General features: G+C 42.7%; 2 protein-coding genes and 1 non-coding gene across 5 annotated transcripts in view; all 3 read right to left on the bottom strand.

Moving 5' to 3' along the window:
- Positions 1 to 253: 253 nt before the first annotated feature.
- relt (RELT TNF receptor) lies at positions 254 to 16,051 on the bottom strand. 3 transcript variants are annotated; one of them, XM_053872999.1, is made up of 11 exons: positions 15,919 to 16,051; positions 8,149 to 8,223; positions 7,972 to 8,046; positions 7,376 to 7,554; positions 6,890 to 6,942; positions 6,564 to 6,815; positions 3,347 to 3,427; positions 3,184 to 3,262; positions 1,583 to 1,948; positions 1,282 to 1,404; positions 254 to 1,111 (listed from the first exon to the last, which is right to left on the bottom strand). In XM_053872999.1, the coding sequence occupies exons 2-11, from the start codon at positions 8,191 to 8,193 to the stop codon at positions 1,108 to 1,110; spliced, it is 1,257 nt and encodes a 418-aa protein (XP_053728974.1). In that variant the 5' UTR covers positions 8,194 to 8,223; positions 15,919 to 16,051; the 3' UTR covers positions 254 to 1,107. The 3 variants fall into 3 exon arrangements, with proteins under 3 accessions (XP_053728974.1, XP_053728975.1, XP_053728976.1); XM_053873000.1 differs by lacking the exon at positions 15,919 to 16,051 and adding an exon at positions 10,897 to 10,941; XM_053873001.1 differs by lacking the exon at positions 15,919 to 16,051 and adding an exon at positions 9,517 to 10,213.
- A 1,003-nt stretch (positions 16,052 to 17,054) lies between these two features.
- LOC128763560 (rho guanine nucleotide exchange factor 17-like) overlaps positions 17,055 to 27,827 on the bottom strand; it is a 48,510-nt gene continuing 37,737 nt past the window's right edge. The window contains exons 4-24 of the mRNA XM_053872474.1: positions 26,435 to 26,551; positions 25,605 to 25,697; positions 25,359 to 25,535; positions 25,232 to 25,282; positions 25,042 to 25,151; positions 24,879 to 24,964; positions 24,632 to 24,750; positions 23,798 to 24,005; positions 23,651 to 23,724; positions 23,484 to 23,567; positions 23,307 to 23,410; positions 23,050 to 23,162; positions 22,669 to 22,788; positions 22,332 to 22,599; positions 22,169 to 22,255; positions 21,224 to 21,291; positions 20,994 to 21,142; positions 20,755 to 20,929; positions 20,583 to 20,678; positions 18,919 to 19,101; positions 17,055 to 18,853 (exon numbers count right to left, since the gene is read on the bottom strand). Of these exons, the coding sequence (XP_053728449.1) occupies positions 18,645 to 18,853; positions 18,919 to 19,101; positions 20,583 to 20,678; positions 20,755 to 20,929; positions 20,994 to 21,142; positions 21,224 to 21,291; positions 22,169 to 22,255; positions 22,332 to 22,599; positions 22,669 to 22,788; positions 23,050 to 23,162; positions 23,307 to 23,410; positions 23,484 to 23,567; positions 23,651 to 23,724; positions 23,798 to 24,005; positions 24,632 to 24,750; positions 24,879 to 24,964; positions 25,042 to 25,151; positions 25,232 to 25,282; positions 25,359 to 25,535; positions 25,605 to 25,697; positions 26,435 to 26,551 (2,691 nt within the window). The 3' untranslated portion in view covers positions 17,055 to 18,644. The remainder of the gene's footprint in view (positions 18,854 to 18,918; positions 19,102 to 20,582; positions 20,679 to 20,754; positions 20,930 to 20,993; positions 21,143 to 21,223; positions 21,292 to 22,168; positions 22,256 to 22,331; positions 22,600 to 22,668; positions 22,789 to 23,049; positions 23,163 to 23,306; positions 23,411 to 23,483; positions 23,568 to 23,650; positions 23,725 to 23,797; positions 24,006 to 24,631; positions 24,751 to 24,878; positions 24,965 to 25,041; positions 25,152 to 25,231; positions 25,283 to 25,358; positions 25,536 to 25,604; positions 25,698 to 26,434; positions 26,552 to 27,827) is intronic.
- Positions 26,899 to 26,971, bottom strand: trnam-cau (transfer RNA methionine (anticodon CAU)). Its single transcript has one exon. It is a non-coding gene; the product is annotated as a tRNA-Met (tRNA).

The following is a 27,827-nucleotide window of genomic DNA, read 5'->3' on the forward strand; positions in this document are numbered from 1 at the left end:
GCAACATTTAAACAGACATGCAGCGGAAAAGCCGGAAATGCCAGATCACTTTACGTCAAATAAAATACACACTTGAAACAACCACTAGAGGGCAATATATATATATATATATATATATATATATATATATATATATATATATACACACACACACACACACACACACACACACACACACCATGCGGTTTCAATGAGCAGCACATCGATGTTGCATTTTATTCTTTATTGAAAATATACAGAAAATGTTCTTGTAATGTATAAATGAAATCTACACATAGTTTTTCATCTCACCTTCCTGAAAATATTAAATAAAAATACAAACTGTAGCAATGTCATGGAATGAGTTTTACATATTCAACAAAATAAACATGTTAATTCATTAAATATTCTATGACACACGTCTTTAAATAAAAAACAAAATGTAAACTGTGAAACGAGTTGTTCTAAAGTGTTAAAATCCAGGAACTAGATTGTTGTTTTTTTTCTCTTTCACCAGTAGTACATATAAATACATATCTGCTTGGAACATTTAATGGAGTCAAAACTTTCATACAAAATTCGGGTTCCATTGTCCAACTAGATGTTCATATTTAAAACAATTTCCTGTGTGCAAAACGTCCTTTGTTATAATACTGCAGGTCTAGATTGAGCTGAAAGCAGCTACTGCTTCAATAAAATTATAATAGTAACACAAGTTTAAACCACAAAATGAGTTTTTGTTATGGGAATAGAGTGTATGAGATGGCAAATCTAGCCTGACGTCTTTTTAATCCGATTCCTCATAAAGGAGAGATGCTTGGTGCCATTTGTGCGCCTTACATTTAAATAAAAAGCCATTTAAAGCAACCAGGAGTCACAGAAATGCATTGCAGTGAGGGGCGACTTGAGAAAAGCTTGGTATAACATCTTTAAAACCAGGAGACAAATTCAGATTTATGTGTAATAATAAAGTTACATCAAGTGACCTCAACAGCAAGAGCTTCTTTAAGCCTTGGGCCGGGACTTTTGGTGTCACCTTCCTCCACACGGTGCGTCGACCAGCAGGCTGTGAGGTCTGCTGAAAATCTTCAGCGAGGTAGTGTTAATCCACAGCAGCTCCGTGACTTCTCATCTGGAAAAGGGAATAAGCTGGTGAGTCCCAAAATGCTCTTCCAGGTTCCAAGATCAAACAGTTACAAAAATGTTATAATGGCTTTAAAATGAGCTGACAAGGCAAACCTGTTTTTTTTTTTTTTTTTATCATATTGCAATCACAAATTGTACTTGCAGACTAGGACACACCTCCAGATACTAGACGATGAAGAGAAGGGCAGTCCGCCAAAAAGGGAGTTACGCTTGGTCTGAGGTGGCTTCTTTGTTTCTACAGCGACCGGCTTGTACTCAGGAATCTGAGCCACTTGAAACCTGCAAACAGAAATGATAGTGAATGATTCATCCATCCCCAGCTCTGACAGAACAATCCACATTTAAAGTCCAGCAGATGAGTTGGTGGATACAGACATGGATTTTACTATATTGAATTGATGCGGGGAAAATATGAACAGGAAGCATGTCATTGTGAAAAATGACCAGTATGTCTCACCTCCCTACAGACAGAACCTTCAGTTCGCCTTCCTTCCCGTCACGCTCTTCCACTTTTTCCTGAGCAGAATTTGGCACCGGTGTGCGATATTGGTCAGCGCACGAATCCGCCAGCAGGGGGCTCTTCTGCTGGTCTGTGGACTTGTCCAGAGAGGGAAGGATGAGGGTCTGTGTGGGCTTCAGAGGGTCTTTGAGGGCATTGAGCGGGGGGATAAACACAGCGGGCCATTTCTTCTGAGCACAGCGGGTGCAGCGATAGCCATGTTTGGGTCCCAGGCCTGAGAGACCGGAGATGGTGTGGAGGTGAGACTGATGAGGGCAGAGTTTGGGCAGAGGGCGGAATGTGGACAGTGACAACAATGGGAACCTGAGGGAGAGAAACACAGGGATATTGAGCAATTGGGGCAGAAACCCGGTGAGCAACATACATGAGCGATACAACACACAGAGCGATTTATTTTTATTTTTGCCACTACTGACATCTTGATTCAGTTCAAGTGTGGGAGCAATAAATGTCCTTATTATAGGAGGCAAATCAATCTATTGTCTAAACATAATGGCAATACGCAAAACGCAAATAAACAAATACAATTTTAGGCAAAGTCAATATTTTTCTGTTTATTTTGACGCTCAGCATGAATTACTTGACATCATTCGCTTACATCTCAAACCGTGTGTGGAAAACAAATATTTTTTTGGAGTAAATACTCGCATAATTTAACTTGAAGTTGTCATTTTTAAGTGCTGTCAAATTGTTGGTCGGATTAATCCAGATTAAATATCATTCATTTTAAATTCATTTAAATGTAAATAATTCCAATAAATAATACAGACAAAGATAATATAGATCCAAAGCTCCAAGGGTTGAACATCGAAATTATGTATTCGAAAAACTTTGCTGCCACCATCACAATTCAAACGCACTAAGATTTCCGACCCACCAGCGCATGTTTTCAGGGAGAAAGAAAGAGAGAAACCAGGACAGAAATGACAAAAGGTGTTTGTTGTTGGATGTGGACTGTCAGGTACCAGTAAATGCAGGGACACTTGGTGCCTATCACCGTGTACAGTTTGTTGTGCTACAGCATATAAGACTAACTAGTTTTTGTTGCCCAACTTCACAGGTTATAGCCTGATCAAAAGGAAGACATCGTGGAAGTCGTCCTCCAAATGCATTTCAGCGGAGAGTGACACACTGTATCTCAGAGTACAGTTCGACTCCCCTCATACCAACACAGCTATGAGAGGACATGCATTTGGGAGCCCTCCCTCGATCTCCTCCGAGTCACTCTGTGCTGCTGAAGGGCGTCTTAAAAATGACATCAGATCAACGGTGACACTGAATTTATCTATGTTAATTCTGACTGACCTAATTTCACTGTTCAACAGTTTCCACCATGGCAGAGCACATTACTGTCAGATGGCTTTCTCACTGTGAGACACACAAAGAAGCAACACATGCAGTGGCGATAACCAGTCCTGCATCAAGGAAATACATTTCCTTTGTAAAGATAATCACCACACTCCATCTCAACAACAGTCAGGATCGAAAGCTGGGTGTGACTGCGTTCAGAATCTGCTTTATAGTTCCATCCGTCTTACTTGATTGAGGAGCTTTTGTTGACAGCCATCTGTTTGTTCTCGTACTCCAGCAGCAGTTCCTCCAGTGCAGCAGCATTTTCTGATCCAAAGACAGTCACACATTACATCACAAGGCTCATAAAGCAGTGCGCTCATTTCACCCGGAGGCAGCAGCAGCACCTACCTTTTTTCTCAGCAATGATTCGGACCAGAACGCTGATGGTGTCTTCATTCAAGTCGTCCGCGATGTAAGGATAATTGTTACCTTGAAAGAAAGTATGAGAAAATTGAGTTGCGCGAGTTGGTCTCTGTATGTAAAACACTTGTTGTCTTAGTTGAATTCACAATGATTTGAATGAAAATACTATTCCACAGTTGAATTTGTGAGCCAGTAGACTAGCTTGAGTTACAGTTGAATCAAATGAACGCTCTGTGTGACTTTACAAATGACTCCCTGTCTGGGTCATTGCTGGGTAACCATGCGTCCATGCATGCAACCCATCAGAACGGGTGACTGGGCAGCAAATAGTACAAATGGCATCACCATTGTTGCTAAACGCATGAAGGAAAACAGCTGAGCAGTGAGGACGCTGAAGGTGGAAATAGCACAGCGCTGCGTATATATATATATCCATCACTGTCAGATGGGCTTAACTAGGGAACTGAACGTGTGCGTCTCACAGAAGACTGTGTGTCAGTGTGTATTTATGTTGCGTCATCCTTGCATGAGCAGCCATCAGAAGAACATAAGAATTGTTTGAGCACTGCCGTTGCTACGTGACAATAGAACCCAGTTCAGAGCACCATACCATGGTGAGAAGTCGACTGAGAGGAGGAAGACATGGAACTATCCAGAGGAAACCAAAGTGTTTTTATTTGCTCTATAAGTTTCTGTCCTGCTGTGTCAGTGACGTTAATATTAGCAGTATAGCAGCTGGATCACCATTGACTTGTGTGAGGTGCGAGACACTGTTCCACAACTGACTTAGCACTGCCAAAAAACAGTAACTGCTGTAGCAGGGTCTGACTTCAACACAGCACAATTCAGCCTCGTGGGCTTTACACCTGACTGCAGGCAAAAAGGTGCTGCGGTTGCAGGGCTGGAGGACACGGTGTGGTGGAAAGAGAAGGAAACACCTGAGAAATATGTCGTCATCATCAGCAGAATCTATGTGACTCAGTGAAAGATAAAGATATTTGAAAACCAAAACACAGGAACAGAGCATTGAAAATGAGATGATTGTTTGGATGGATCTCTGTAGATGGTGTATCAAAGTGAAGGCTCAAGGGCCACATCGGGCCAGCAAGATAACTGTATATGGCCCTCATCATAATTCCATTCAGACCATCATATGGCCCTCTAGTAAAAACCCAAGCTGTAATTTCTGAGTTAGAGTGTGTTGCCTCTTAATGCTCCTGTACCCTGCATACACTTGTGTTACATACGTATACAATACAAGACACCAATGAAGTCGTGAGTAGGGCCTGCTACGACTAACTATGAATTACCTTGGAATGATCACCAAATGTTCACTCAAAACTTGTTTTGCTGTGTTGCTGAAAAGAGCCACATCCTACAAATATGTGAGGCTGTAAGGCTCACCTCACACAGCTGGTCATGTGACCTAGCGGCAGTACAGCGGTTAAAGCACATCCCTGTGTGTCACATGGTTGGTGGTTAGGGTCCGGCATATGTCTCTTGTGCATGTATTCTTAAAATTCATACATTTTACCGTGAACCTCCTCGAAATATCAAGCGGCATCGATAGAAATGTGTGCGCCATTTATTTTGCTTATATATATTATACACATGGTCTGGGTGTGTGAGCGACGCTGGATGAATTAAACAGACTTCACGATGATCTACAATGAAAAATGGGTGAAACACATGCCATATGTTCAGTTTAGGGAATGACAAAGTGTTGATCATGGATCTGATGTTCATTGTTTCAAACTTTAAAGGCAAGTCAACAGCTTATATTTTGACATTTCGCCGGAATAGCTCTTACTTTTCCATCTTATTTCCTGTATAAACGATCATCTCAACAGCAACTTGACCAAAATCACAGCCAGTTCGGCGGCTCACTTGGTGAAGAGCCGCATGAAACTGGGGAAAGAGCTGCATGAGGCCCGGGAGCCGCGGGTTGGCCAGGCCTGAACTAAAGTGTCATAGATTTCATATATCCTTTAACATCTATTATAAGAGACAGAACATCACAGTCACAAACTGCCATTGTGGCTCGGCCAAAAAGATTATACCATACCGTCGTTACTAAAACAACTCAGAGAACGGCCTCCTTACTAATGAACTTGGAATCCAAACAAATGACTATCCTGTAACACAGTGAGTGCAACTGCCACAGACTCAGTGTGGTGGTCGATCGCAGTAGTAAGAGGCAACGACAGAGCAGTGAATGAATCACCCAGCAGAGAGGTAAGTGAATTATTGATATGGCTGGGAAAGATGAGCCGGGGAGAAAGTCTCATATTCACTTGGGGTTGGGTGGAGGTGTATGAGAGCGGTCGCAGAGGAACAAGAGGAGGAGGAGTAAGGTCGGCAGACAGAGAGCAGGGAGCTCCTTTCTGCTGTGGAGACAAGCTCAGGTTTCACAACACAGCTACAACACAGTAGCAATAGAAGACCAGGATGTGACTGGCCTGGAAAGTCCGAAGTCAGATGTCAACGAGCAAAACGCTGTTTAAAAATGCTTGAGCTCGCAAGTGGAAAAATACGCTGTAAGATGTGAAAGACTACCAACAGCATGTCCACTAACTGATCATTACGATTCCACCCCCAAGAGCAGCAGCAGGGAGGTTTGAACTCTGGGCCTTGAGCTTATTTGACTGACGCACTACACACTTTCCGTGACAGGGTTTTCATCTGCGCTCAGGCAGCAGCAGCTGTGACTCAGCTGTCATCCTTTAACCTCAAGTTTCCAGGTGAAGGAGAGAAAACCTGCTTAGCTCTGTAAATCTGTTAATGCTCTGGGAGCAGATGAGCACGGGCTCTCGGCTGCAGCGAAGCAGTTTACAGGTGTATCCAGCACACTGACAACAAATGGTGAAACTTCACCCTCCAGGTCTGTGTTGTTGACACTCCCTTTGTGTGAAGTACTGCCTTACTTTTGTTGCCATGTTCCAGTAAATGTATCTTTGAGTGCATGATGCCCCTCTGGTCTGTCTCAAAATGGAATAATACCATTGTTCAGCTCGATCGTCTGTCTCTCTCAGTAGGTCAGTGCGCTGAGGCGACTGACCGAAATGAATCAGAAAAAAATAGGTATGCTGCAAATAATAACAGTATGCTACAGATGTTCATGGTCTGAAGAGGAGGGAGTGGGGAGTGGTTCAGATTTTAAATGTGTTTTCATACAGTTTTATCGTATGTTATTCACACTCACCTTCTTTCTGTGGCGTGGCGTTCTCCTCGTCTCCTCCCTCCTTCTCAGCGCTGCACTTATATCCCTTCTTCTTCAGGATGTTGCAGATGAGGATACCCAACAGGCCCATGATGCAGAAGACAGGGACAAGAGCAAAGACCGCGTACTCCGTCGTCTTCTCCTCAGTGCTGGCCATCAGTGTGCCGTTGACCAGATCACCAGCACCGTCGGCAGGACCCGACACAACCGTACGTGCCACGCGGTTATGCAGGGCTGTTGAGGAAAATACATGTAAATCACTAACTGTAAATGAACAGAAAGTATTATGAGATCTATGCCATTCATACTTTTATCACAGGGAGTCCGGATGGCAAGCTTTCCTTTGGAAGTGGCGAGAAACCTAGATGTGGAACAAAACGTTTTTTAAGAAACTGAAGAAGGCAGTGTATAAAAATAGTGGTGGCAATAGTTACATACATGGAAATATGGGTGTCGCTTGGGGCAGGTAAAATGATCAACTCAACAATAAAACCTATGTAACAGGTGCGTACATGTCTTATTATTTAGAGGTATAGAACATGTCAAGAGTAAGAAAAAAGCAAATAAATGATGAAGAAAATATTCATGAAACAATGGAGGAAATTTAGCAGCAAACACATTTTAAGAGAAAGAACAAAATGGTAAAATGAGAAAATAATTTTAAATAATGTCTAAATGATGTCTAAATACACTATAACTACAGTTTAAATATCAATAATTTTGAGTGCATCTCTGTTTAAGGGATAAAAGAAGTCTGATAATTCTCCAGCGTGGCATAAAACAACTGGTTTTACCCTGGAAGACAGTCTCCACAGACAGCATCAGTGGTTGGCGTTCCAGCAGCTGCAACACTTCGCCTGAGCTGCTCACAGGATGTGTGAGGACGGCAAACTTCAGAGTCAAAAGCCTCGGAAAAGGTCCCTCCTGGGCACAAACGGCATTCAACTTCCTCTGCTGGACTTCGCTGACACGGCTGAAAAGAGGAAAAAAACAGAACGATTCATCTCATATACCTACAGTATATCAGTCAAATATATGGAATCAAAATTGGCACACGATTGAGAAAGTATTTGTTTTATTTTTTAGGCTTCAGTTATATTTAGACATTGTCACATCTCTCAAGCTAGCACTGACCAAGTGGGAAAGTCAAGGTCCTGCTTTCAGGGGACCATGCGACTTGGATTTCACTCACCCCTGACTCCAAAAATATTTAAAGATGCCCTTGAAGAACTGTTGTCTCCGTGGCTGATTTGTGTTTCAACTTAATGTTATTTGTGTTCACGTGCAAACATGGTCAGACACATAGGAGTTTATCTGTCATCTCTCAGTTCAACATCCCAGGCCATTTCCATGAATCATGCATCCTAAAACACAGAAGAAAGTCACCTACTTGTGACGGCTCCAGACCTGCAGGGCACAGCAGAGGCCGACACCTGACCGCAGCAGACCCACCACAGCCCCACATCTGGAACACATTAGTTATTTCTCAGTGCTGACTTTCTCTCTCTGCACCTGCAAATGCATGCGCAGCCGTAATACTGCATCGTCCACACTTCTGAACATTTACCGTGAGAAGGATGAGAGCAGAGCAGCAAAGGTGGTTCTTCATCATCTTCAATGTATTCCTCAATGTACATAAGATCTGCAGGGAAAAAGGACAGAAACATATCATCCATAGCAATAAATATCTATGTCAGCAATGACCAGCACGGCGAGACTGATGAGGACCTTTGCAAAGCTCTCAAACACACACACACCATGACACCTGGAGTAGGAAGACATGCGCCGCAAATAACATTTAGCTTGACTCATGCGCTTTTTATGTACCGACATGCTTACATGCTGCTATTTATACTTATAATTGTTTGTTATATACAGCAGAAATGAGTATCCTCTAGCTGCAAGACTTAAATTCAAATATCACCTGAAGTTAGTTAACGCAAACCATAAGCTGAGTTGATAACATGATGTAAGATGCAGGTCTGTTTTTAAAAATACCCATTTATTCTCTCATGCTGCCACATTATACACAGCTGCATGGCAATAGGGAACGCACAGTTTGGTGAAAATAATTGATCACATTTTAGATTGGGGGCCACATATTAATAAGCTCATGACATTCTTATTTGTTGTTAATAATCGGTAAATATGGTTTGATTTCAAGTGACCATTCCAGGGCAAAACAGTCAGACGTCAAGGTTAAAAAGATGCATATCGGTACTTTTAAAAGATCAGTCATGGGCAAAAGTGTTGCTAATACATGTGCATATGAATAAGTAGCTTGTTTATGGTCATACAGTACATATGTGCCCGAATAAAACTATAGCAACCAAATGTTTTATTATTGAACATCAGCAGCAGATATTAAGCTAATATAAAGGAAAGGCTGTCAGCGCTGTACAGCGGGTGTGATATCAGAGGAAATTCACAATAAATCCAAATGAGCAAAACATGAGTGACAGAGAACTACTTCCCTTGGTAGATACATTTTTATAGACAACGTGAAACAACGATGACTGCAATCGAAGTTAAATATATCAGACAAGCAAAAAAAAAACACAATTTTAGAAACCATTTTTCTGGTAGTGGAACCATCGATAAGGTTAAATGCAGTCAGATATCAACAGAATATCCCTCAGATTCTGGTTTGAACCAAATTTCAACTTAATCTAGACCAAATTCCGGAGAACCACTGCGGAGGTAACAATGGCAAGTGCTAACTGAGCTGGCAGAAAACAAATCTGATGGATATCTAATTTGTTTTCTGTTAGTTCAGTTAGTAGCCACACATTACAGGAACACCAGTCTAGCATGATGCCATGGTCATGATAATGGGAACCATTTGTACTTTGAGATTCCAGACAGCCTTGCAAAAGGCAACTCACGACAGTAAGCATGGGAAAGTGAGCTCAACCTGAATACAGTGGAGACTTACCCCGGACCTCGGCTAGTCTGGTGATCCAGGACTCAAATAATCTTCCAAAGAAATAGCAACACTTCACAAATGTTGGACTGAATTTACCGTCTGTCTATTTTTCACCATTCATCTAAAACCCCACAGAGAGCATGTGTCAGCTGAATGGTCAGCTCCTTGAACCTGCCCTTGACTTATACTCCCCACTGACCAGAGACACACCCCTGACATCCTCCAGACAAACCTCTTTAATCGCTACTCAAAACCATCTTGTGCGTGTTTTGCGTGTGTGCGGTTGTGTGAACTCAGACAAACCGATGCTCTCACAACACTTGGCAATTTGATTCACTCCCAAACTCATGCACCTTTGCACACGCAACTCATCTCTACGGCAATTGCCAGTAAAGCAGAATGCACTGCCTTTTCAGTCCACTATGTCAAACAGGAAACTCTGCTTTGGCTGGCACCAATATGTCTGTCAAAATAACGTATTACAGATTAGAATAGAATGAAATCCCTTTAATCTTCCTACATTGGTGAAGATTAAAGGCATATTACATTGTTAAGGAGCCAATTTCAATGACATTTCAGCAAGATTTTGATACAAATAAAAGACAAGTTACATGATTTGTTGGATTTCTGGAACACCATCTGTATCCAGGAACCTTCCAAAGGACATCAAGCGAACTGAATCTATGCTCTCAAAGAGTGTTTTCCAGTTAATACATGTAACTAGGAGTAATAGAGCGAGACCACAGACGGAATAGTGGCCTGTGTGTGCACAACTATAACAACAGCAGGAGCACCGGTAGCTCATCCAGGATAGCTTCCTTCTGCCCAACAAAAGAGCAACCCAGACTAAAACCACCACCGCCAGTTCATCGTCACTATGAGTGAATAAAACAGCAACATATTTTGCAAACACTTCAATAAAGGTGCTGATCTCAGAACCGTAATTACGAGAAAGCCAGGGCGCTGTTGTGACACATTCAACTCACAAGCTGCGTCAACGCCAGATGACCTGTCATGCGCCCTGCTTTGTCCAGATGAGCTAAATATAGCAATAATAAAAGCTAGGCTGCCTCACTGGAACAAACACACAGCCTTTATTCTGTTCCATTGTGGTTTGTCCGACCAGCAGCGGGGCTTCAAGTGTTTTCTTTGGACTGTTTACATCTCTCAGCAACATGACATATGATACTCCAGAACAAGGTCATTTGCTGTTCATTTTTACAGACACAAAACCCTTTACGTTCTTGTCACCAGCAGAGATAAACAGGTATTTGAACCAACCATGAGCCTGATCATTGACAGCTCATTTTTTCAAGGTTCTAGTCCCTGTTATGCAGTGGTGCTGCTACATTATACTCTCTTGCCTGTAACAAACGCAGTCAGACTAACCTGAGAATTACTGTGTTGGAAGCGCCTGTCTGCTCCTGGGTTGTCGGTGGGCCACCAAACGCAAAGAGCATCATCCTCTGATGCACATGCAAATTATTTTACGGCCCACTCAGTGAAACACAATAGAAAAGAGCTGAGCTGGCAAAAACGCTATGAGATAATTACACTTCTTTGTTGTGCAGACATTCCGTGGAGGGCGCAGTAATACGCACGTGGACGACAGCAATGTGATCGGGAAAACCTTACGCGCTTAATGAAAGTGCCCATTATATGAATTTAAAAGACCAATCTACGCCAACGTCGGCGTCCTAGTGAAGACTAGGTCTCATTATGGGATGTCTGATGGCAGTGCACGGGGGGTCAGAACAAAGGTGCCGCCCCCTCCTAGGCTCATTCACACTGCGCGCTGGGATGAAGTCAGGCGTCAGGTTTTCCAGTGGAACTGAACACCAGCTGGGCTCAGCTGTCTGTCAAAGGTACGGTGGAACCAGAGGGGGGCCAGCAAAGGAAGAGGAGACTACAGCCTCAATACAGTGTTATAGCTAGAATATTGGATGCCGAGCAACGACTATAAGCTAAAGCTACTATCACTTTTAGAAAAGACAATGATGGTGTGATATTGGTTTGATTTAAAGTATTTGTCAAGACACAAATGGAAGTGGTTTAGAAAAGCTTGCAATTATCTTGACTCAGTTTCTTATCGGCTTCATGGTCGCTGACAAGCGAAACAAGGCCACGTGGAACAAAGGAAGCCATGTTGTGTGTTTGGTCAACATTTTAATTGAAAATACAAGTATTATTCTAGTAAACATGACGCCACAAATAGACTCAAGTTATGTTGAATAATACTCAGAGAATAAATCTGTAAAGTAGAGACGATTTACGGCTGGAACGAGCCAAAACTTGAAAAGGTACTGGGACAGCGCATGCCTACACCAAGCCCATCAACGCTGGGTTGCATTCTTTTTATTACCCAAGTTTGAATTTGTTCACAATAATCGAGCAACAAACTAATTCCGATCCGACGGCAGGTGGCAGTAGCACTACTGCGCTCCCATAAGAAGAGGCCACGCTGCAGGGAATGAGCAAGAAAACCATCTAAATTGTTGCAAGAACGTAGGTTCAGTGATTCAATTGTATGGTGCGTTTTACAAAGTAGAAAAGTTTTAACCAGAGTTGGTCACATGTATTCAGCTTTAATATGCGCTGTGATTTCTATGGGTAAAAATGAGAGGATAATGCAGTACTTTTATGAAAGATTAGATAAGATTTATTACTGGATGAAAACGTACAGTCCCTGTCAGTCAGGGCTTAAAATGTCAACAAGTGCTGGATGAACGCTCAGAGGACATATAATAATGGCTATATTCAACCAATGCTCATTCCACAGTCACTTCACCAAACCAACCGAAGAGGATGCACTGAGCCTGACATCAAAAACTCACCTAAACAGCCCTCTTTTCTCACATTACTCCACAACAATAATCTGGTCAATAAACTCCGCAGACAGGTCCAGGCAGGAGCGCATGACAAAACAACAATTTCAATAATGCGAGTAATTCTTCCACGGTGTAAAACTAGCGAAAAACATTGTGTCAGAAGATGTTTTTGAGGGCTTTTTTTTTTACATCACCTCGGTCATAATTGTACTTCACTGCTCACAGACTGATCAAAACAACAACACTGACACAACATGTCGACCCGATTTGTCAGACAAATTCATAGGGTTTAGGCTAATGACTGTTTGGGGGATTTGGAGAGTGTAGTTTCTTGAAGGGAGGGCACAACATAATTTGCAGCACTTTAACGGGCTTCGTAAGATGACAGAGATACACGTCACAGTTATGGTGAAAGCGAAGGAAATCTACACAATAATATTACAAGGTAAAATGGCTCTTGAATCCTGTCAAACATGACGTTTCTATGAATATGTTGAGAATCATTTTAGAGATTTAGTTTCTCCCACAGGACTTATATATCTAGTGCTTGAGATTGTGCTCAGTTAAGACTGATGCTTCAACCTTCAAAACTTTTCAATAGGGAATAAAAGCAAGGTAACACTTTTTACCGCATCTGCACCGTCCCCTCAGACTGATGCGGCTTGGTCTGAACCCTATACAACACTCCCCATCATTTTTACAGTGTTCATTTAGTGACTCTCTACTATTGTTGTTACGATTGATCTTCTAGTTTTTCCATGTGTTAGCGATGGAAAATATACATTTCTGTTTATATAACTTGTTGAGACTCACTTGAGTTACGGCACCACGTCATGACACACACAATGTGAGAGCTCTCCGGGAAGTGAGCGCCTTCCTGCTTTACCAGAAAGCTCATGTGGGAAACCATCAGCAGCATGACTTGCAGATTCCCAAGTTTCCGGGACACAATATGGAGTTATAAACAGAAATGAAATGAGAATGTAAGCTGCTGAACAGAACTGGAATGCTCCCTTTCCCAGCCTGTGATGGCCCCATCCACCGCAGATTGCTGAGCCACCCAGGATTCTGGCACAGAGTTTTCTGGCTGACATTGAGGAGGGATTCCCATCTGCTCAGCAGGGATGAGTGGAATGACTGACAGGATTCGATTAAGTGCATCTGTCAACCTCACCCTCACAAGCGGCTCGAGCTGATGTGGGTGCTGAGGCGTGGTTGGGTGTGTTTATGTGCTGTGACACGCAAAATTTCCCAGAAACGGTTAGGGGGTTGACAGTTCGTTGGCACATGTTCAGATGGAGACACCTGAGAATCAAGGAATTCCAAGACAAATAACTAGCATAAACTCCACTGTAAGCACTGTACACTCTCAATCCCTATGTGAGGGAAGACACGTTTGTTTTGCTTGACTGATATAGCTGAATGACACTCCAACATTGTTTCATTGCGTCATGGTGTTGTTCCCAACGTTACATAACTAACGTTACATGTCCCGATGATTCTGCGCAGAAAGACATTTCATCACTTTCATCCACGCCTCATAGGAAAATTTACGCTGTTTAATAATATGCGCTTGTGTATTGAGAAGGTTCTCCCACAAACTCCAACAAAAAAAAAAAGAAAAATCAAAGCAAGCTGCATCATGGAGCTTGGTGTGGGTGAACTAGACGGCACAACCAGACAGACAAGCTAAAATTAAACCCGGAATGACGGGACAAAAGAGGCACATTCACAAAAGCAAATATCCGTGAACTTAAATAGAACGACTCAGCAAACTAACCAGTTGACGTAAAGTAAAATCTGTACATGTATTCACCTATAAATGCTACTGAAGAAACAAAAACAGATTTATAAAGAGCTTGTAACTGCCACAAGCAGGAACAGAATAAAGGATCATTTCAACCAAGGCACTGTATTATGTCATTTGTTTATTATCATTGTTGCTAACATTGTTGTATCAATGTCATATTTGATATAAAATTACAATAAAGGAAGATTTTGGAAGAAGACAACAATGCAGCTTAAAGGCGCTGCAGCAGCGAACATGTGTAAATCATGTCTGCACATATGAAAGAGCTACATGGTGTGTGATGCTTACAAAAGAGGTCACAAGGTTCATATAGATACAAAAGGACAGGAATTTAGTCTCTGACAAAAGAGGCCCACTGACAAAAATGACTGTCTCATCTTGCATGGAAGCAACTGTGCCATCAGTTTTAAGGGCACATTTACGGAATATGTTCTTCACGTTCACTGAATATAAACAAACACATGAAGGTGTTTTATGAAACCCTTTTGCTTTTAGCTCTAAAAGTCGCAGGTGAACTATAACAGCATGAAAGAAGTTACTCGACACTACTCGACAATAATAATAGTACTGTATAAGTCAGATACTTTAATAGTGGAGGTAAATATTTGTTATTATTCTTTCAATAAAAGAGGCACAGTAGTACGCTGACAATACTAAGGGTGGAATGAAAAGCAACTGGAGGAGGGGAGTAGAAGCAATGGCAGAACAGTAGAGGTACTAGCAATAGGATTAGTGAAAGCAGCGAGGTGTGACAAGTGTAAGTGGAGTAACAACAGTAGCTGTCATACTGTTTGTTATCATGGGTAGCATTACAGGTACACTTACTACACCAATAGCAGTAAGAGCCTGAATGTTAGCTGAGCTGCATGATTGGAGAATGTATTAATAAACATAGTGTGAGTCATTGAATCAATAGAAGTGGTGATGGGTGATTTATTAACTTGAATATGGCGAACCAAATCTACAGAGAAACATATTTAAGATTTCACTGAGCTTTCAAGAGAAATGGAGTGAGATGGGTAAAATGTTATTAAACAAAATGAAAATAATTATTAATAAAGACAAACTAGTATCTTTATAAGATGGCGAGGTGCTGTAATAGGGAATAAACCCAACTATAAATTATTGGACATGTATCACCATAAATAAACTACTTATTCATATGTGTATTCACAGTATATTGGCAAGCAACTAATAATGACAAAGTATAGATTAGTGTATTGACAAGACTGACTAGATCTTACCCTGTAACAGTCACGAAATGTTCAGTCTGAACAACACTATCATTACCGATTATTAACACTAAAGAAGCAAGTAAGTAAAGTAAAGCACGTTAGTTAACAGTTTATAGAAGTTCCCCAGTCTTAAGTGTTGCCAAATATTCTTGGCAACACTTAAGACTGTACACAAAATGTACAGAAATACACAGAATTAAATGGTTAGATTATTAAAATATTAAATATAAATAATATAAAGCGCGAGTGTAAATGGAGGAAAACAGATTTTTTTTAAAAATGAAAAAGACATTATTAATAGACTTTAGAAGGAAGAAGACGGAGATAAAGAAGAGAGTAGTAGCAATTACAATCGAGGTAGTACATGCTTCTATTGGAAAAATGGTTTTTGACGACCACTTGTCAAAGTCAACAGTTCGTGACCGAACACTTGAAGCCGCGCTGGTCCTGATAGTTACGCAGTAATGGAAAGTCAAAGAGTCGTAAACTGCCAACCCCGAGACGTAAACACACCAGGGATTAGAAGTTAAAAACTCACCGGTTTGGGTGAATAACTGCGGTTAAAAACAGAGTCCCACCATGCGAGCAGAGCAACGTGTGATTTAAAAAATGCTGGTGAATGAATCACAAAGCGGTTCCCACTCTCCACTCCGGTCTGGTCGTGCGCGTAAGATGACACACAGAGTGACGTCACAGTGCGTCACCACTGCAAGATGAAACCCCCGCGCGTGCGTGCGTCGTGCGTGAAACTATGCGCGCGCCCTCTATCGGTAAGAGCGTGTTCTCAGAAAACACGACCGATATAATAACAGTAATATTGAGAAATAAAATAAAAGGACGTGTTTTTCATGCGTCTGGTGAAAGAAGAGCTGGGAATGTTTTAGGAATATCTTCAGCAGGTTGATAAAAACACTCCAACTGAATTAACAACAGCAAGTGAGATACAGTGTTTAATGCGCATTAGAAGAAGGAACTTTCCACAGGACAGTGATTCAGGCTGAGATCCACTGTGGTGACACAAAAGCTTGTGTGCCGTCCACTTCATTCGGACACACAGAACTGTTCTGTTTCTGCATCAATGATGTCTATGTAAGGCCCATGCACAATGGCTGTGTTTCTAAGAAAGACTTGTTTGACTTACTGAGGCCCACAGAGATCACACTGCGCAGCTCACGGCCTTGTGGGTTAATAGGTCACATCATGACGGCGGGGTGAAGGGCAGCCGTAGCCAGTGTGTTGGACTGGTATCAGCTGATGGAGGTGCTCACCCCTTACTGACATGTGTGTGTCATCCTAGTCTGAGTCAAGGTGTTGGTCAATGTTGGCTCAGTAGTACAAGTGCTAAAAGTTTGAGCATAATCTCATGTGAAAAATAAGAAATGCGTCTACAGTTAAATGGACATGACAATGTTATTATTGTTAACATGTCTATACGTGTCACAAAAAACTGTTTTGGCCTCTGCACTTTGAGTCTGACACGCGGACTCTGAGCAAACCCAGCCTTTTAACATATATTTTGTTTATATTTTGTTTCATAACCGTCAACTTTTCATATGGACTTTGCCACTATTTCTTGATCAGTTATTTCCGACGGTTCCAGTCGCTCATTTGTCCATGTTAGAAATGTAATAGGGAAGCGATGTAGAATAAGAGACATAATCTGCCACCAGTTTAATTACAAAGAGGAACGCACAGTGACAAAACGAGAACAGCTACGAACAGGAAGAAACGCTGAAGGTTTTAACAATAGTGTCGAGGGGGCAGCACAGCGACGCTGCAGCTCCTGTTAAAGGCAAATCCTGGTGTGAATCAGCAACGCCACAGATTTGCCCTTCAATTGCTTACGTCGGCTATAACTTAAACAACTCATGCCAGACAGAAGGGAAAAAAAATCATTACACAAATATATAAAAATATGCCATCGGATTCATATCAACAATTGGAGACAATCACTGCATTATTTACAGATAAAGGCAATATATACTAATATTTACAGACATAAAGACCATCAGTCATTGGACAAATGTGTACTGTTTCACATGAAATCGTTGAAATTGGTGTGTAAATTGAGAGAATATGACTGCCATGGTTATTTTTTTATGTCTGGATTATCACTGTAACAACCATAGATTATAGACAGAAAAACACCAAAAATATTTTTTTATTGTTTACAGATATTTAAAGAGAGTAAAGATCAGCTGGCGTGTTGAACAGCAGTGAGGAGTGGACACGTTTGGCACAGATTCTGAAGAAATAAAAAATAAGAATAAACAGATGTGAATGTAGCGTTGCGGTCTTTCAAGACAACCAAGACATACAGTGGCTAAAGTCCAGGGTCCAGTGTGACACCCATTTTCACCTAAAAATCCAGACACCAGTGGGATTCAAGATGCAGTTAAGAAAGCTGCTCGGAGAACCTTCCATCACAGCATGCAGATAATCCCCGATTTCTCTCCTCAGGTGAGTTTGACAGGTGAAACAAGCCCAGTCCATATGGTTGAGGAGACGCCACCTCCGATCTGAGTGGGATCAAAACAATCACAGCTTAACCCTAAACCAAGAGGCAAGGACGAGTGAACCAGCCCAGACGATCTGTTGCCTTGTCACTGCGTGTAAGTGTGTAGAATGGCTTATCCTTAAACCTTCTGAAGGCACGTGCAGGTGCTTAGCGTTTCTGCCCTTCTGACCTACTCTGCATCCCCACATACTTGCGAGCAGTCTTTGAATAACAGGAGCAAAAAAACAAAAAAAAATAGTGAAAGCTACATCTTCTATAAATTAAGTGCTGTAAAAGTAGGCGCTAAAATCCAAATTATAAATACTGTACAGGAACTAAACACGTTGCTATCACAGTCTCGTGTGAAAAAAACAAAACAAAAACATCCGTAAGAGAATCCAGCAACATCCACACATCCTTCCTCTCAATAGAAAAGCACTGTCATGTCGGGCATTTTGTCTCATTCATATCAAAACATGACCACTTTCTTTGACTTCACTTCACTGGCTGCTTCATTTTCACTTGATCAGCAAATTTCGTCAAGTCGCCCACAGTCTTCTTCCAAAACTCGAATGAATATGGATCAATACAGTGAGGCAGAGACTTTCAGTGCTTAAGAGCGTGGACCAGCATGACGATAAAAACCAAGTAAAAGTGATCACTTTGTTCTAAAGCCCAGCAGAGAGTCCTGGCAACCCGAGTGCACAGAGAGAGGAGTGGAGCCAACACAAGAGCAGAACAACATCTACAAAGAGTCTTTTGTGTCCTCAGACCCTCCAAAGAAGAAGGTGATTGGTGCTGTCGTCTCGTCCCACAGTCTCACTGCTGCTGGTCAGTCTGAAATCCTCGTAGCCGTCACCACCGGATATGACCAGGTGATTGGTCTTAGGGGGAAGGTGAGCCGAGGCTCTGCTGCGGGCCGAGTCGCGCCTCTGAAGGTGGCCATCCACCGTGTTGCTGGACTGCGACTGGTTTCCTACCAGAACAAATTCCAGGTTGATAAAACTGCACGGAGATGAAGACTCTTTTCTGAAGACTAACCTGTGGGTTCAGGCGTGGCCACGGGGAAGTTCATCCCAAGGCCTTCAGGGAGCTCAATTGAGGTGAGGAAGCGGACGTGACCGGTGTGTCCATGAGCCGATCCCATGGGCTGCAGTGGGGATTTGATCATCCCTGCTCCAGTCCCCGAACTGACCGCTGGTATTGCCAGAGTGAGGACGACGCCTGAAGCAACAAGAAGTTGCTGCGTCAGGAGTGAAAATAATGGCCGCTCACATAAACGGCAGGCAAGTCCACCATCAACCTCTGCACGTTTATGTACGGCAGGAGGAAACCAGAGTGGAAATCCATGCAAGCACAGGGTGAAGTCACAACACACAGGCTGTGTCCCATTTCTCACCCTAACACTGGGTTTTGCGCGGTTACGTGTGAGTGTAGTGTGCCCCAATAAGAGCGAGGGCACTCGCCGTTCACCACTTGAAATGATCCCTTCAAACTGAGGGAGCTCCAGAGCTGACTTTGAAACCAAGTGGGAATATGAAGTGTGGATAGATTTCCAGGATACCAAAGTGCTTTATTTAAAACCGATGTTGGATAGAACAACAGGGACATTTTAGTTACAACAACTACTCTTCCGTTTGTTTACTTTCTCTCGTATCGAATGTTAGCGACCCAAATGGTCGACCGTGTCCGACATCATTAACAATATAACATGGATGTACAACAGTATGTTTTTATTTCCTCTTAAACAACAGCCGGCTAGCATCCAGGCGAACGTTAACATCCTAACTGATCTATCACCACAACATAGCGGTGAAGCCGACTTCGGCTCCGCCCATTTCTTCTCTGTTGGTTCACCAAACCAAGTGAGATGATCAGATGCAAGAGGTTGCAAAAGCGTTGGCGCTGGCATTTCCAGAACGTCTCCAACACTCGATATGCAGGAAAGGAAACACAGCACGGCAGCCGATGACACATTATCAACACTTCATGACGCGTGCTAAGTGCTAGTGTTAGGGGGAGAAATGGGACACAACACATAGGACCCAGAAATGTCAAATCAGACTCTTAAAAAAGTCAAAAGAGTCAAATTCATTTACCAGAAAAGAATTCAAGCACACAGACCGCTGCCAAGCCGCTCACTTAGCAGCTCAGACTTTTTGTTACCCAATATTATTGGCCTACATTTATTTGAGCCATTATAATTAAATATATATATATTTTTAACATTTTTAAATTCCATGAATCGCAGTGAGCCCAATGGGACTGCAGGTGGCGTGCTCTAGAAGTGAGGAGGAGCTATAGCTCTCAGTAAAAAGAGTGTCAGATTTTCAAATGATGGAACTTGAATCAACATCAAAATATAATCAGATATTTTGGCAACATGATGAACATATTTCCTGAATATTTCTTGAATGTCTTCATCTGTTCTCTATTGCTATTTTGCAGATAGAAAGACTCACATTATATCTTTAGTGGAGAAAAAATAAAATAAATAAAAATAAAATTTCAATAAATTAAGTAATTGTACCAGAATAAGATGTAAAAAAATATATAAAGTGGCTAAAATATTTGATTTTACCAGAAGGACCATTTTACTTGCATGAATTGTTACACACACTTAGACGGTGTGGAACCTGAAGGCAAATTTCATTTCTTGTGTAACAATGAACCTGGATGGAAGATTCCATGAAGGCTCTTCTCACCTGCACTGGTTCCGATCCACAGCAGATCTTTACACGCCAGCAGTGCAGTGATTCTCAAACAGGCGGCTTTGTGCTGCCTGATGATGGCATCAGCCCCTGAATTCAAACAGGAAGAAGGGAACTTAAGCAACAGCCAAGCTGGTGAGGTCGCAGCGTCTGTTGGTGGCCTCACCTGCAAGCATCTTGTGAACAGCGGGAGCCACGTCCACCTCTGTCAAGCTCTCCCACGTCTGAGCGTGATACAGTTTGACATGAGCGCTGCCTTGCAACGCCAACCACACACCCTGGCCGTACGCCACCATGCAGGTCACACAGCGACTGCTGTCCGTGCCCACCTGGAACCAGTGCTGACGTGGAGGACAGAGCTGTTGGACATCAAGTTGCTTATGTTTTAAATCATCCTCCGCTCACCTCTTGTACCAGTGACGTTGAGTTAATGATTAAGACTCTATTCTGCACGCCGCACCACAGCTTCCCTCCCACAGGAACCATCTTGGTGACGGGACTGCTGGGTGTGCCGAGCACAAGCGTTTGAGAGGTCTGAGCATCCCAGAAACTCCCTGCAGGATTCCAAGAGACAAATGCAGTCAGCAAAACAATGCAACCGTTCTCATTCGGGAACCTTAACTCTGACTATTTACCTGCTTCTCTCTGGTACACAATCACTTCTCCATTAGCTAATGACACAAACACCTTGTTGTCCCAGTATCTGCAGAGAAGAGTGGAGCAAACAGCACTTTAGTTTCGTTTTTCAAACAAGCTCATGTCTGTTCCTACCACATACTGTGTATTTCACTTAAAATATTTAATTATATTTAATGACATTTCTAGCACTAATCATAAATAAAATGCTTCACATACATTTGTATGTGATTTAAACAATATTTGTTATGGTTTTCTTTTGTTAATAATTCTTTTAATTTTATTAATTTGTTAATTTTATTCATGTTTTATTACAATTGGATGATAAAAAAAGTAAAAGTAACAAGATAGAGATATTTACATAAACAAATAAAGTAAAAACAAACAAATAAAACACAATTAACATTGCATAAAATATCCCAATGTGATATACATAAATAATGAATTAAAATGCAAACAAATAATGCAAAAAAAAAAAAAATTATCTTTACGTAAATATGTAGCTATACATCTGCCAAGAAGGGGAGGCAGCGCCACACAACAATGACACTGAATATATAAATTGGCAATGGCAAGTATAAGCCAGAAGGGAGGTTGTACAGTGAACTGAAAAAAAGGGTAAAACATTCAAATATGTTTAAGTTATCACACCTATCTGGTCAATTGCCAAGAGATTGCCAGGAAAGCCAAATACAGTTACTCGAGGTGAGGGAAATACAGATACAGATAATATGTTTGATAAACTGCCTTGCCAGAGGTGATACAATAACAGACAAGCGTGAAACATGAGCTGAATTTCTGGGCACTACACTGGAAAGTCACTGGGAAAATTGGCAACAATGGAAAGGATTTTTAACAGCAGTATTCCCCCTGAATATTTTAATTGACGGATAATGTTTCGATAAGGACAAATATTCTTCCTGTAATAGACTGAAGTGACTTACAAAATGCAGAGGATGGAAGCGGCATGTTGCATCTTCATACTGTTCTTCCGATTTCTAATGTTGTCTGACGACTGATAAACATGTATGCTGTGGAGAGAAAAATGAAGATGCTGAAGCATGAAACAAGTTCTACACCAAACACAGTGTTTCTTGCATCACACACCATCCATCTTCCGTGCCGAGCCACACAGAGCTCTGGTAGGCCTCGGGGTCGATGCTGAGCAGGTCCTCCAGGCTGGCCCGGGTGAAGGATCCCCGCGAGGAGCGACGCATGGCGCGCCCATCCACGGCGCCCTCAGCGTGTCCACGACCTGCCGTGCTAACACTCAACATCCCGGGGCTGGTGTAGGGGCTGGTCACCGGATACTCCTGCTCTTCCTCGCTGCTGGTGGTCTCTGCGTTCAGGTCCTTAGAACTCGGGCCGTCCTCATCTTCCAGGGAGGAGGACAGTGAGTATGCTAGCAGAGAGTCGAATGAAAGGGAAGGAGGCTTTTACTGACTTCCATAGCTGGAGGAGATGGTGGAGTGGCTGGCCTGACTCTGAAGAGTGGACGAAGGACTGGGCGAGTCTTCGTCGTCGGTGTCGTCGCTATCGAAGGGGACCAGCTCAGCTCCTGGTCCTAGAAAACATCCAACCATTAGCACACAAACCATTGGCTGCTGAAGCTCTATTAAATAGTCAACTCCTCGTTTCCAGAGCCCACTGGATAGCACTGTAAAATCTTTGGATTTGAACTACCACTTCAATGACACCTCACATCATTTTTCAACCAAGAGCACCCCCTACTGAGCTCTGAAAATGAAGATGCTGTTTCATGAAGCTTCGTGAGCCCATCATTACGAGATACACAGCAGAAAGATGAGGGCATCTGTTCACACACCCATGGGTTGCTCAGTCAGCTCCAGAGAAGAGGAGTGCGAGATGGAGATGTGCAGCTGCTGCTGGTTGTGGGTGGGTGGTGCGGGAGCAGGGGCTGGTTCTGATCCACGTTCCCTGGGAGAGGTGAGCACAGGTCAAACGTCAAACTTTAACTTTAAACGCTTGACAACGGAAGAGGGAACAAGTACTTTTATGACAGAAGATATTTTGGTTTATAAAGCAAATAGTTTTATTTAAAAACTAGCAGTAGCAACTCACCTGGCTTTCAGGCCGGGGACCGCAGCAATACAGATGATCCTGGCTGAGCAGACGGCGATGCAGGCCTCCACTGTGGGCTCATCCTTGATGTTCAGCAGACACACCTGAGGGAGAAGGGGGCGTCAATCCACCCCGCACCACAATAACCAGCTGAAGGCAGACAGAGGGTTCGCTCACCTGACCCACATATCCGTCACTGTTGCACACCCACACCTCACAGCCACTGTCTGGACAGCTGTGACTGGGCGAGGCACAAGAAAACTGGGAAGAGAGACAGCACCATCAGTTCCATTGGGCAGGAAGTCGACATGTCAAGGTCAAAGGTGAACATTAATCCGCCTCACCTGCATGCCGCTGCGGGTCTTCATGATGGGAATGGCCTTCAGAAACTCAGGATCCCACTGGTCCTTGTTCATCGCTATCAAAGTTTAAAAGTGTTTTTAGAAAGTGATTCAGTTTGTGATGAAGCAGTATGCTATAGCCTTGCTGACCCAGCTTCTTTTTGGCTTCCTCAAAAGCCTGTTCGAAGTTGGAGCGAACATCAGGCGAGGAGAACTCGAAGACGAAACTGCTCTCAGCAGACACTGTGGTGAACTCCAGCTTGGTGGGAAGGAAAGTCATGCTGAAGGCCAGAGACTGTTTCTCTGAGAGCTCCCGGTGCACCGACGTCATCAGGTCCTTTAGGGACTCATCCAGAGACTGGGAGGGAAGAGTAACACCAGCTCAGAAATAAACGTATAAGAATAAAATATAGTATAATAATGATCAGGAAAAGATCAGCATGATCAGGCACACGGAACTGATACCTACATCAAAGCATTAAGTCAAACACCAATAACAACTGCATGACCCAGTCAAACTGTAAGACTTTTTTTATAAAATATTTAAAAATATTTATATTAATTCTTTGAAAAATCACATAACACAAACAGGAAAATAGTGACATGGATTGAAAATGCAGTGTTTATTTTGAGACCTATTTATTAATAATTTATACATTGTGGCAGGACAAAACGGTCCGGAGTCGCTGGTTGCGAACGTGATGTTTTTTATTGTCTCTCGGGCCACAACACTCAAACACGTTTCCCCGTACAGCCTCTATATATACCCTCGGTCAGGACCCTACCCATCATACCTCTGGGTGAGAGGCCACACCTCCCGAGTGCCCACCACAACATCCACATTCAAGTTCAGAACTAAAACATGGTTTTGTGCAACTATTGCAGTGCATTATGGGACTTGACAAATGACTGGTGTGAGGCTATTGACAGTGGACTTTATGAAGATGGTGTCACCTTCCTGGGACTGGGGTTAAGAGTCTGTACCTGATGAGGGAAGCTGAGGGACTCGGAGAGTTTACTGATCTGCCCCAGGATGCTGAGATCCTCGTCCAGTCGGCTGATGGTCTTCTGGATGTTCTCTCTGTTGGTCGTCTGAGTGGAATCTGACGTTGGGAATACGATTCAATTCAATTTGATGGTCAGGTTCATCTTTATTAAACCTCTAGACAGACATTATTATTATGGATTTTAAAGCTGAGAAACGTGGTGTGAGTTTCTGCTGCTCTCTTACTTTTCACCACCTCCACATCTTCCAGCGGAAGCTTCCACAGGAACTTATACTTGCTGGACGTGTCAATGACACTTGCAGCCGAGTACCTGAAAAGGCAGAGGGAAAGCATGACTGAAGTGGTTGTGAACAATGCAAGTCTGCGTCTCTTTGCTGGGCTTCCTACAGGCTCATGGAGCTGCGTCTTAATGAGCCGGACTTCCTCTTGAGAGTGGTGCAGATGATCAGATCGCTGAAGAGGAAGAGCGAGCGGTCCTTCTTCCCGCCAACCGTTTTCTACAGCAGAGTCAGAGCAGATGTAAAATAAACAAATAAATAATTAAAGTTCGACAAAGCATCTAAAAACAGCTCATTACCGCCTCCATGACCATTTCCTGTCGGAGGAACTTCCTCTGAGGATTCAGTATCTGTTAAAAAAAAAAAACTCAACTCATCACCTGATCACTACATAAGAGTCGAACAGACACAATGTTACACCCTCACATGTTCAATTCCTTCTATGTGAGCCTCAATCTCCTGGATGACCCTGGCCTCCCTCTCAGCCTCCTCCGCTGAGCGCCGTCCCTTGTTGATCTTCTCCGCCAGCCGCTTGATGTCCCTCTGAGCGTCCAGGAGGAAAGAGTGGTCCGGGTGGTCTTCAGGCGTGTGTTTCAGCAAATCCTAAGATGAAAACAAACCAACAAACCGTCATGACTGGACTCCACAAACACTTCCACAAAAGGCTTTCACCTTCACGATGAGCTCATAGCGAGGGATCCTCTGGACCGGCTTGATCATCAGGTCACCCAGCGCCTGCTTCTCTTTGTTCTCTCTCATGTTTTGCTGTAGAATGACGGGAGAGAACGCGCATTAGAAATGACTTGGCTTGTAGTGACAGTTCATGACCGCTAGATGGCGAAGCTGACTCACGAGGAAAACGATGTACTTTGAAAACAACTGGTTGAAACAGATTTTAAAGTCCGGTTAAAGTAATTTACTGTGCTTTTAATGAAAGTCATTTGGTATCTAAATAAATAAACATTAATAGAAACCTAAATAACACTTTATTTGGATGAAGAGCACAAATCTTCACTTTGAAAGAGAACAGCTAAACCTGTAGAATATTACTTGAATAAAACACACACACACACACTACGATTAAAACTAATAATAGTCCAGTCCAGATGCGTATAAATAAAACACGCTCTTCCTCCATGGTTATACAAAACAGAGGCAGCAGGCAAGTCTTTTCATTTTCTCCCTCCTCCCAGTAGTTGATGACCCCTGGGTAATGCCAGATGAGGTCACAGATACTAAGTGACGAATTGTGTTTCCTTAGGCATGAGACGGGTGTCTCCATTAGACTCTAAGTGGAAACAAAGCGACTCCACATACAAAACAAGCTATCAACACTGTTCAGTCATCGCCGATGGTTGCAATCTCCACTGAGAATAGTGCCACGAAAGCTTGAAACAAGAAATGTATGATGAAAGTGTTTATGATACAGATATATGTACAACTGAGACTCACGTGATATTGAAGATAATATAGTTTGATGTCTGACATGGTCTTCGACTCACCTCTAGGAACTTGTGAAAGGCAGGCTTGGCCTCTTTGGCAATCCTCACGGCGTCTTTGGCATTGAGGAAGTTGTCGATATATGCCGAGTACATGCTCGCAAGATCCTCTTTGGAGAACTGCAGTGACAAACAGAGAGTTTTCTCAGAGTCAGGAGGATATTCGGCTAAAAGTTCATCAATAAAGAACTTGGTCGCTACGTCAGTTTTACATTTGATTCCAGACATATACATATTTTTCCCAGTTCAGAAACATTAGTATGGAGGTGCCAAGTTACCCTGTACTGTCAGCCCAAAGGCGCCATCTAGTGGTCTAGAGGAGAACGTTTCGGAAGCGCACTTCCTGTTTCATAATGCGATTTACAAAAGCTTCATACAAAATTCCGGAAAGTACACATTCTTTGTCCTAGAACATATTTTTATATTACATTCCACCTAAGTTAGTTAGATATGGAGAGAAAAAAATGTGCCCCGTGTGAGGCTCGAACTCACGACCTTCAGATTATGAGACTGACGCGCTGCCTACTGCGCCAACGAGGCAGACGTCACAACGGCCGCGCTGTAGGTTGAAAAACAGAGACAGACTCTACAACCGAATGAAAGCAAGTTGGCCAGTATAGATATCTTTCTGAACACACATCGACAGGCGATTGAAATGAAATGATAAACCAGTGGCTGCACTTCAGCTTGGCGGCTAAATGAGTCAATGCAGTCTGCCCATCTGAACCAGACGCTGGAGTTTTACAGGGCCGTGTTGCTCCGGTCTGGTATGAGAGCCACCCGTGGGTCATGGGAAATCTTCTGGGTCAGCAGGAACAGAATATCAATCTGAAGATGCCAACTCCACTGCGTCTCTAAATAAAACAGCATAGCCTAATTCTGTCCTCCAGTAAATAAATGTGTCCTTACTTTTTCCAGATTTCATTTAGACACACCTCTTTACAGCGGAGGTTTTCCCAGTCGTCCTGACTGGAACTGTACTTTTCAAATAAAACAATGTAACAGGAACCAACACTTCATGAGAACAACATCTATTCACTGGAAAACATGAGGTTGTTTATGAAACCACCTCTTAAGGACGTTTATTCCAATATTAACAAATGCGCCATCAGTGCTGGACAGAATAGTTTCTAATTCATCCATTTTCCCCTATTGATCCAAGTGACTGAATCCCCCTCAGAAAGAAACATGAATAGGAGATAGTCTGCCATATACAAAAAGGTTATGATAATCCCATCAGAAATGCTGGACTTCCCCCTCGAGAGCATTTGAACCAGCATGACAGAAATGTAAGCAGAGTTTTTGTCGATGTAAACAGTCATAAAGTGAAGACTTTAAAATCGAACACAGTGTATAAACAGGCACTTGACTGAGACAGGAAGCCGAAACTGTCTTT

The sequence above is a fragment of the Synchiropus splendidus genome, chromosome 8, assembly GCF_027744825.2.
Source record: "Synchiropus splendidus isolate RoL2022-P1 chromosome 8, RoL_Sspl_1.0, whole genome shotgun sequence".
NCBI lineage: Eukaryota > Metazoa > Chordata > Actinopteri > Syngnathiformes > Callionymidae > Synchiropus > Synchiropus splendidus.

Excerpts from the sequence above, each read along its gene's own strand:
- relt (XM_053872999.1), bottom strand. The coding sequence starts at position 8,193 with ATGATGAAGAACCACCTTTGCTGCTCTGCTCTCATCCTTCTCACG. Across the intron at positions 6,943-7,375 it reads TGTGGAGACTGTCTTCCAGG|GTTTCTCGCCACTTCCAAAG; the intron begins GTAAAACCAGTT and ends TTCCACATCTAG. Across the intron at positions 6,816-6,889 it reads CCGGACTCCCTGTGATAAAA|CCCTGCATAACCGCGTGGCA; the intron begins GTATGAATGGCA and ends TTTCCTCAACAG.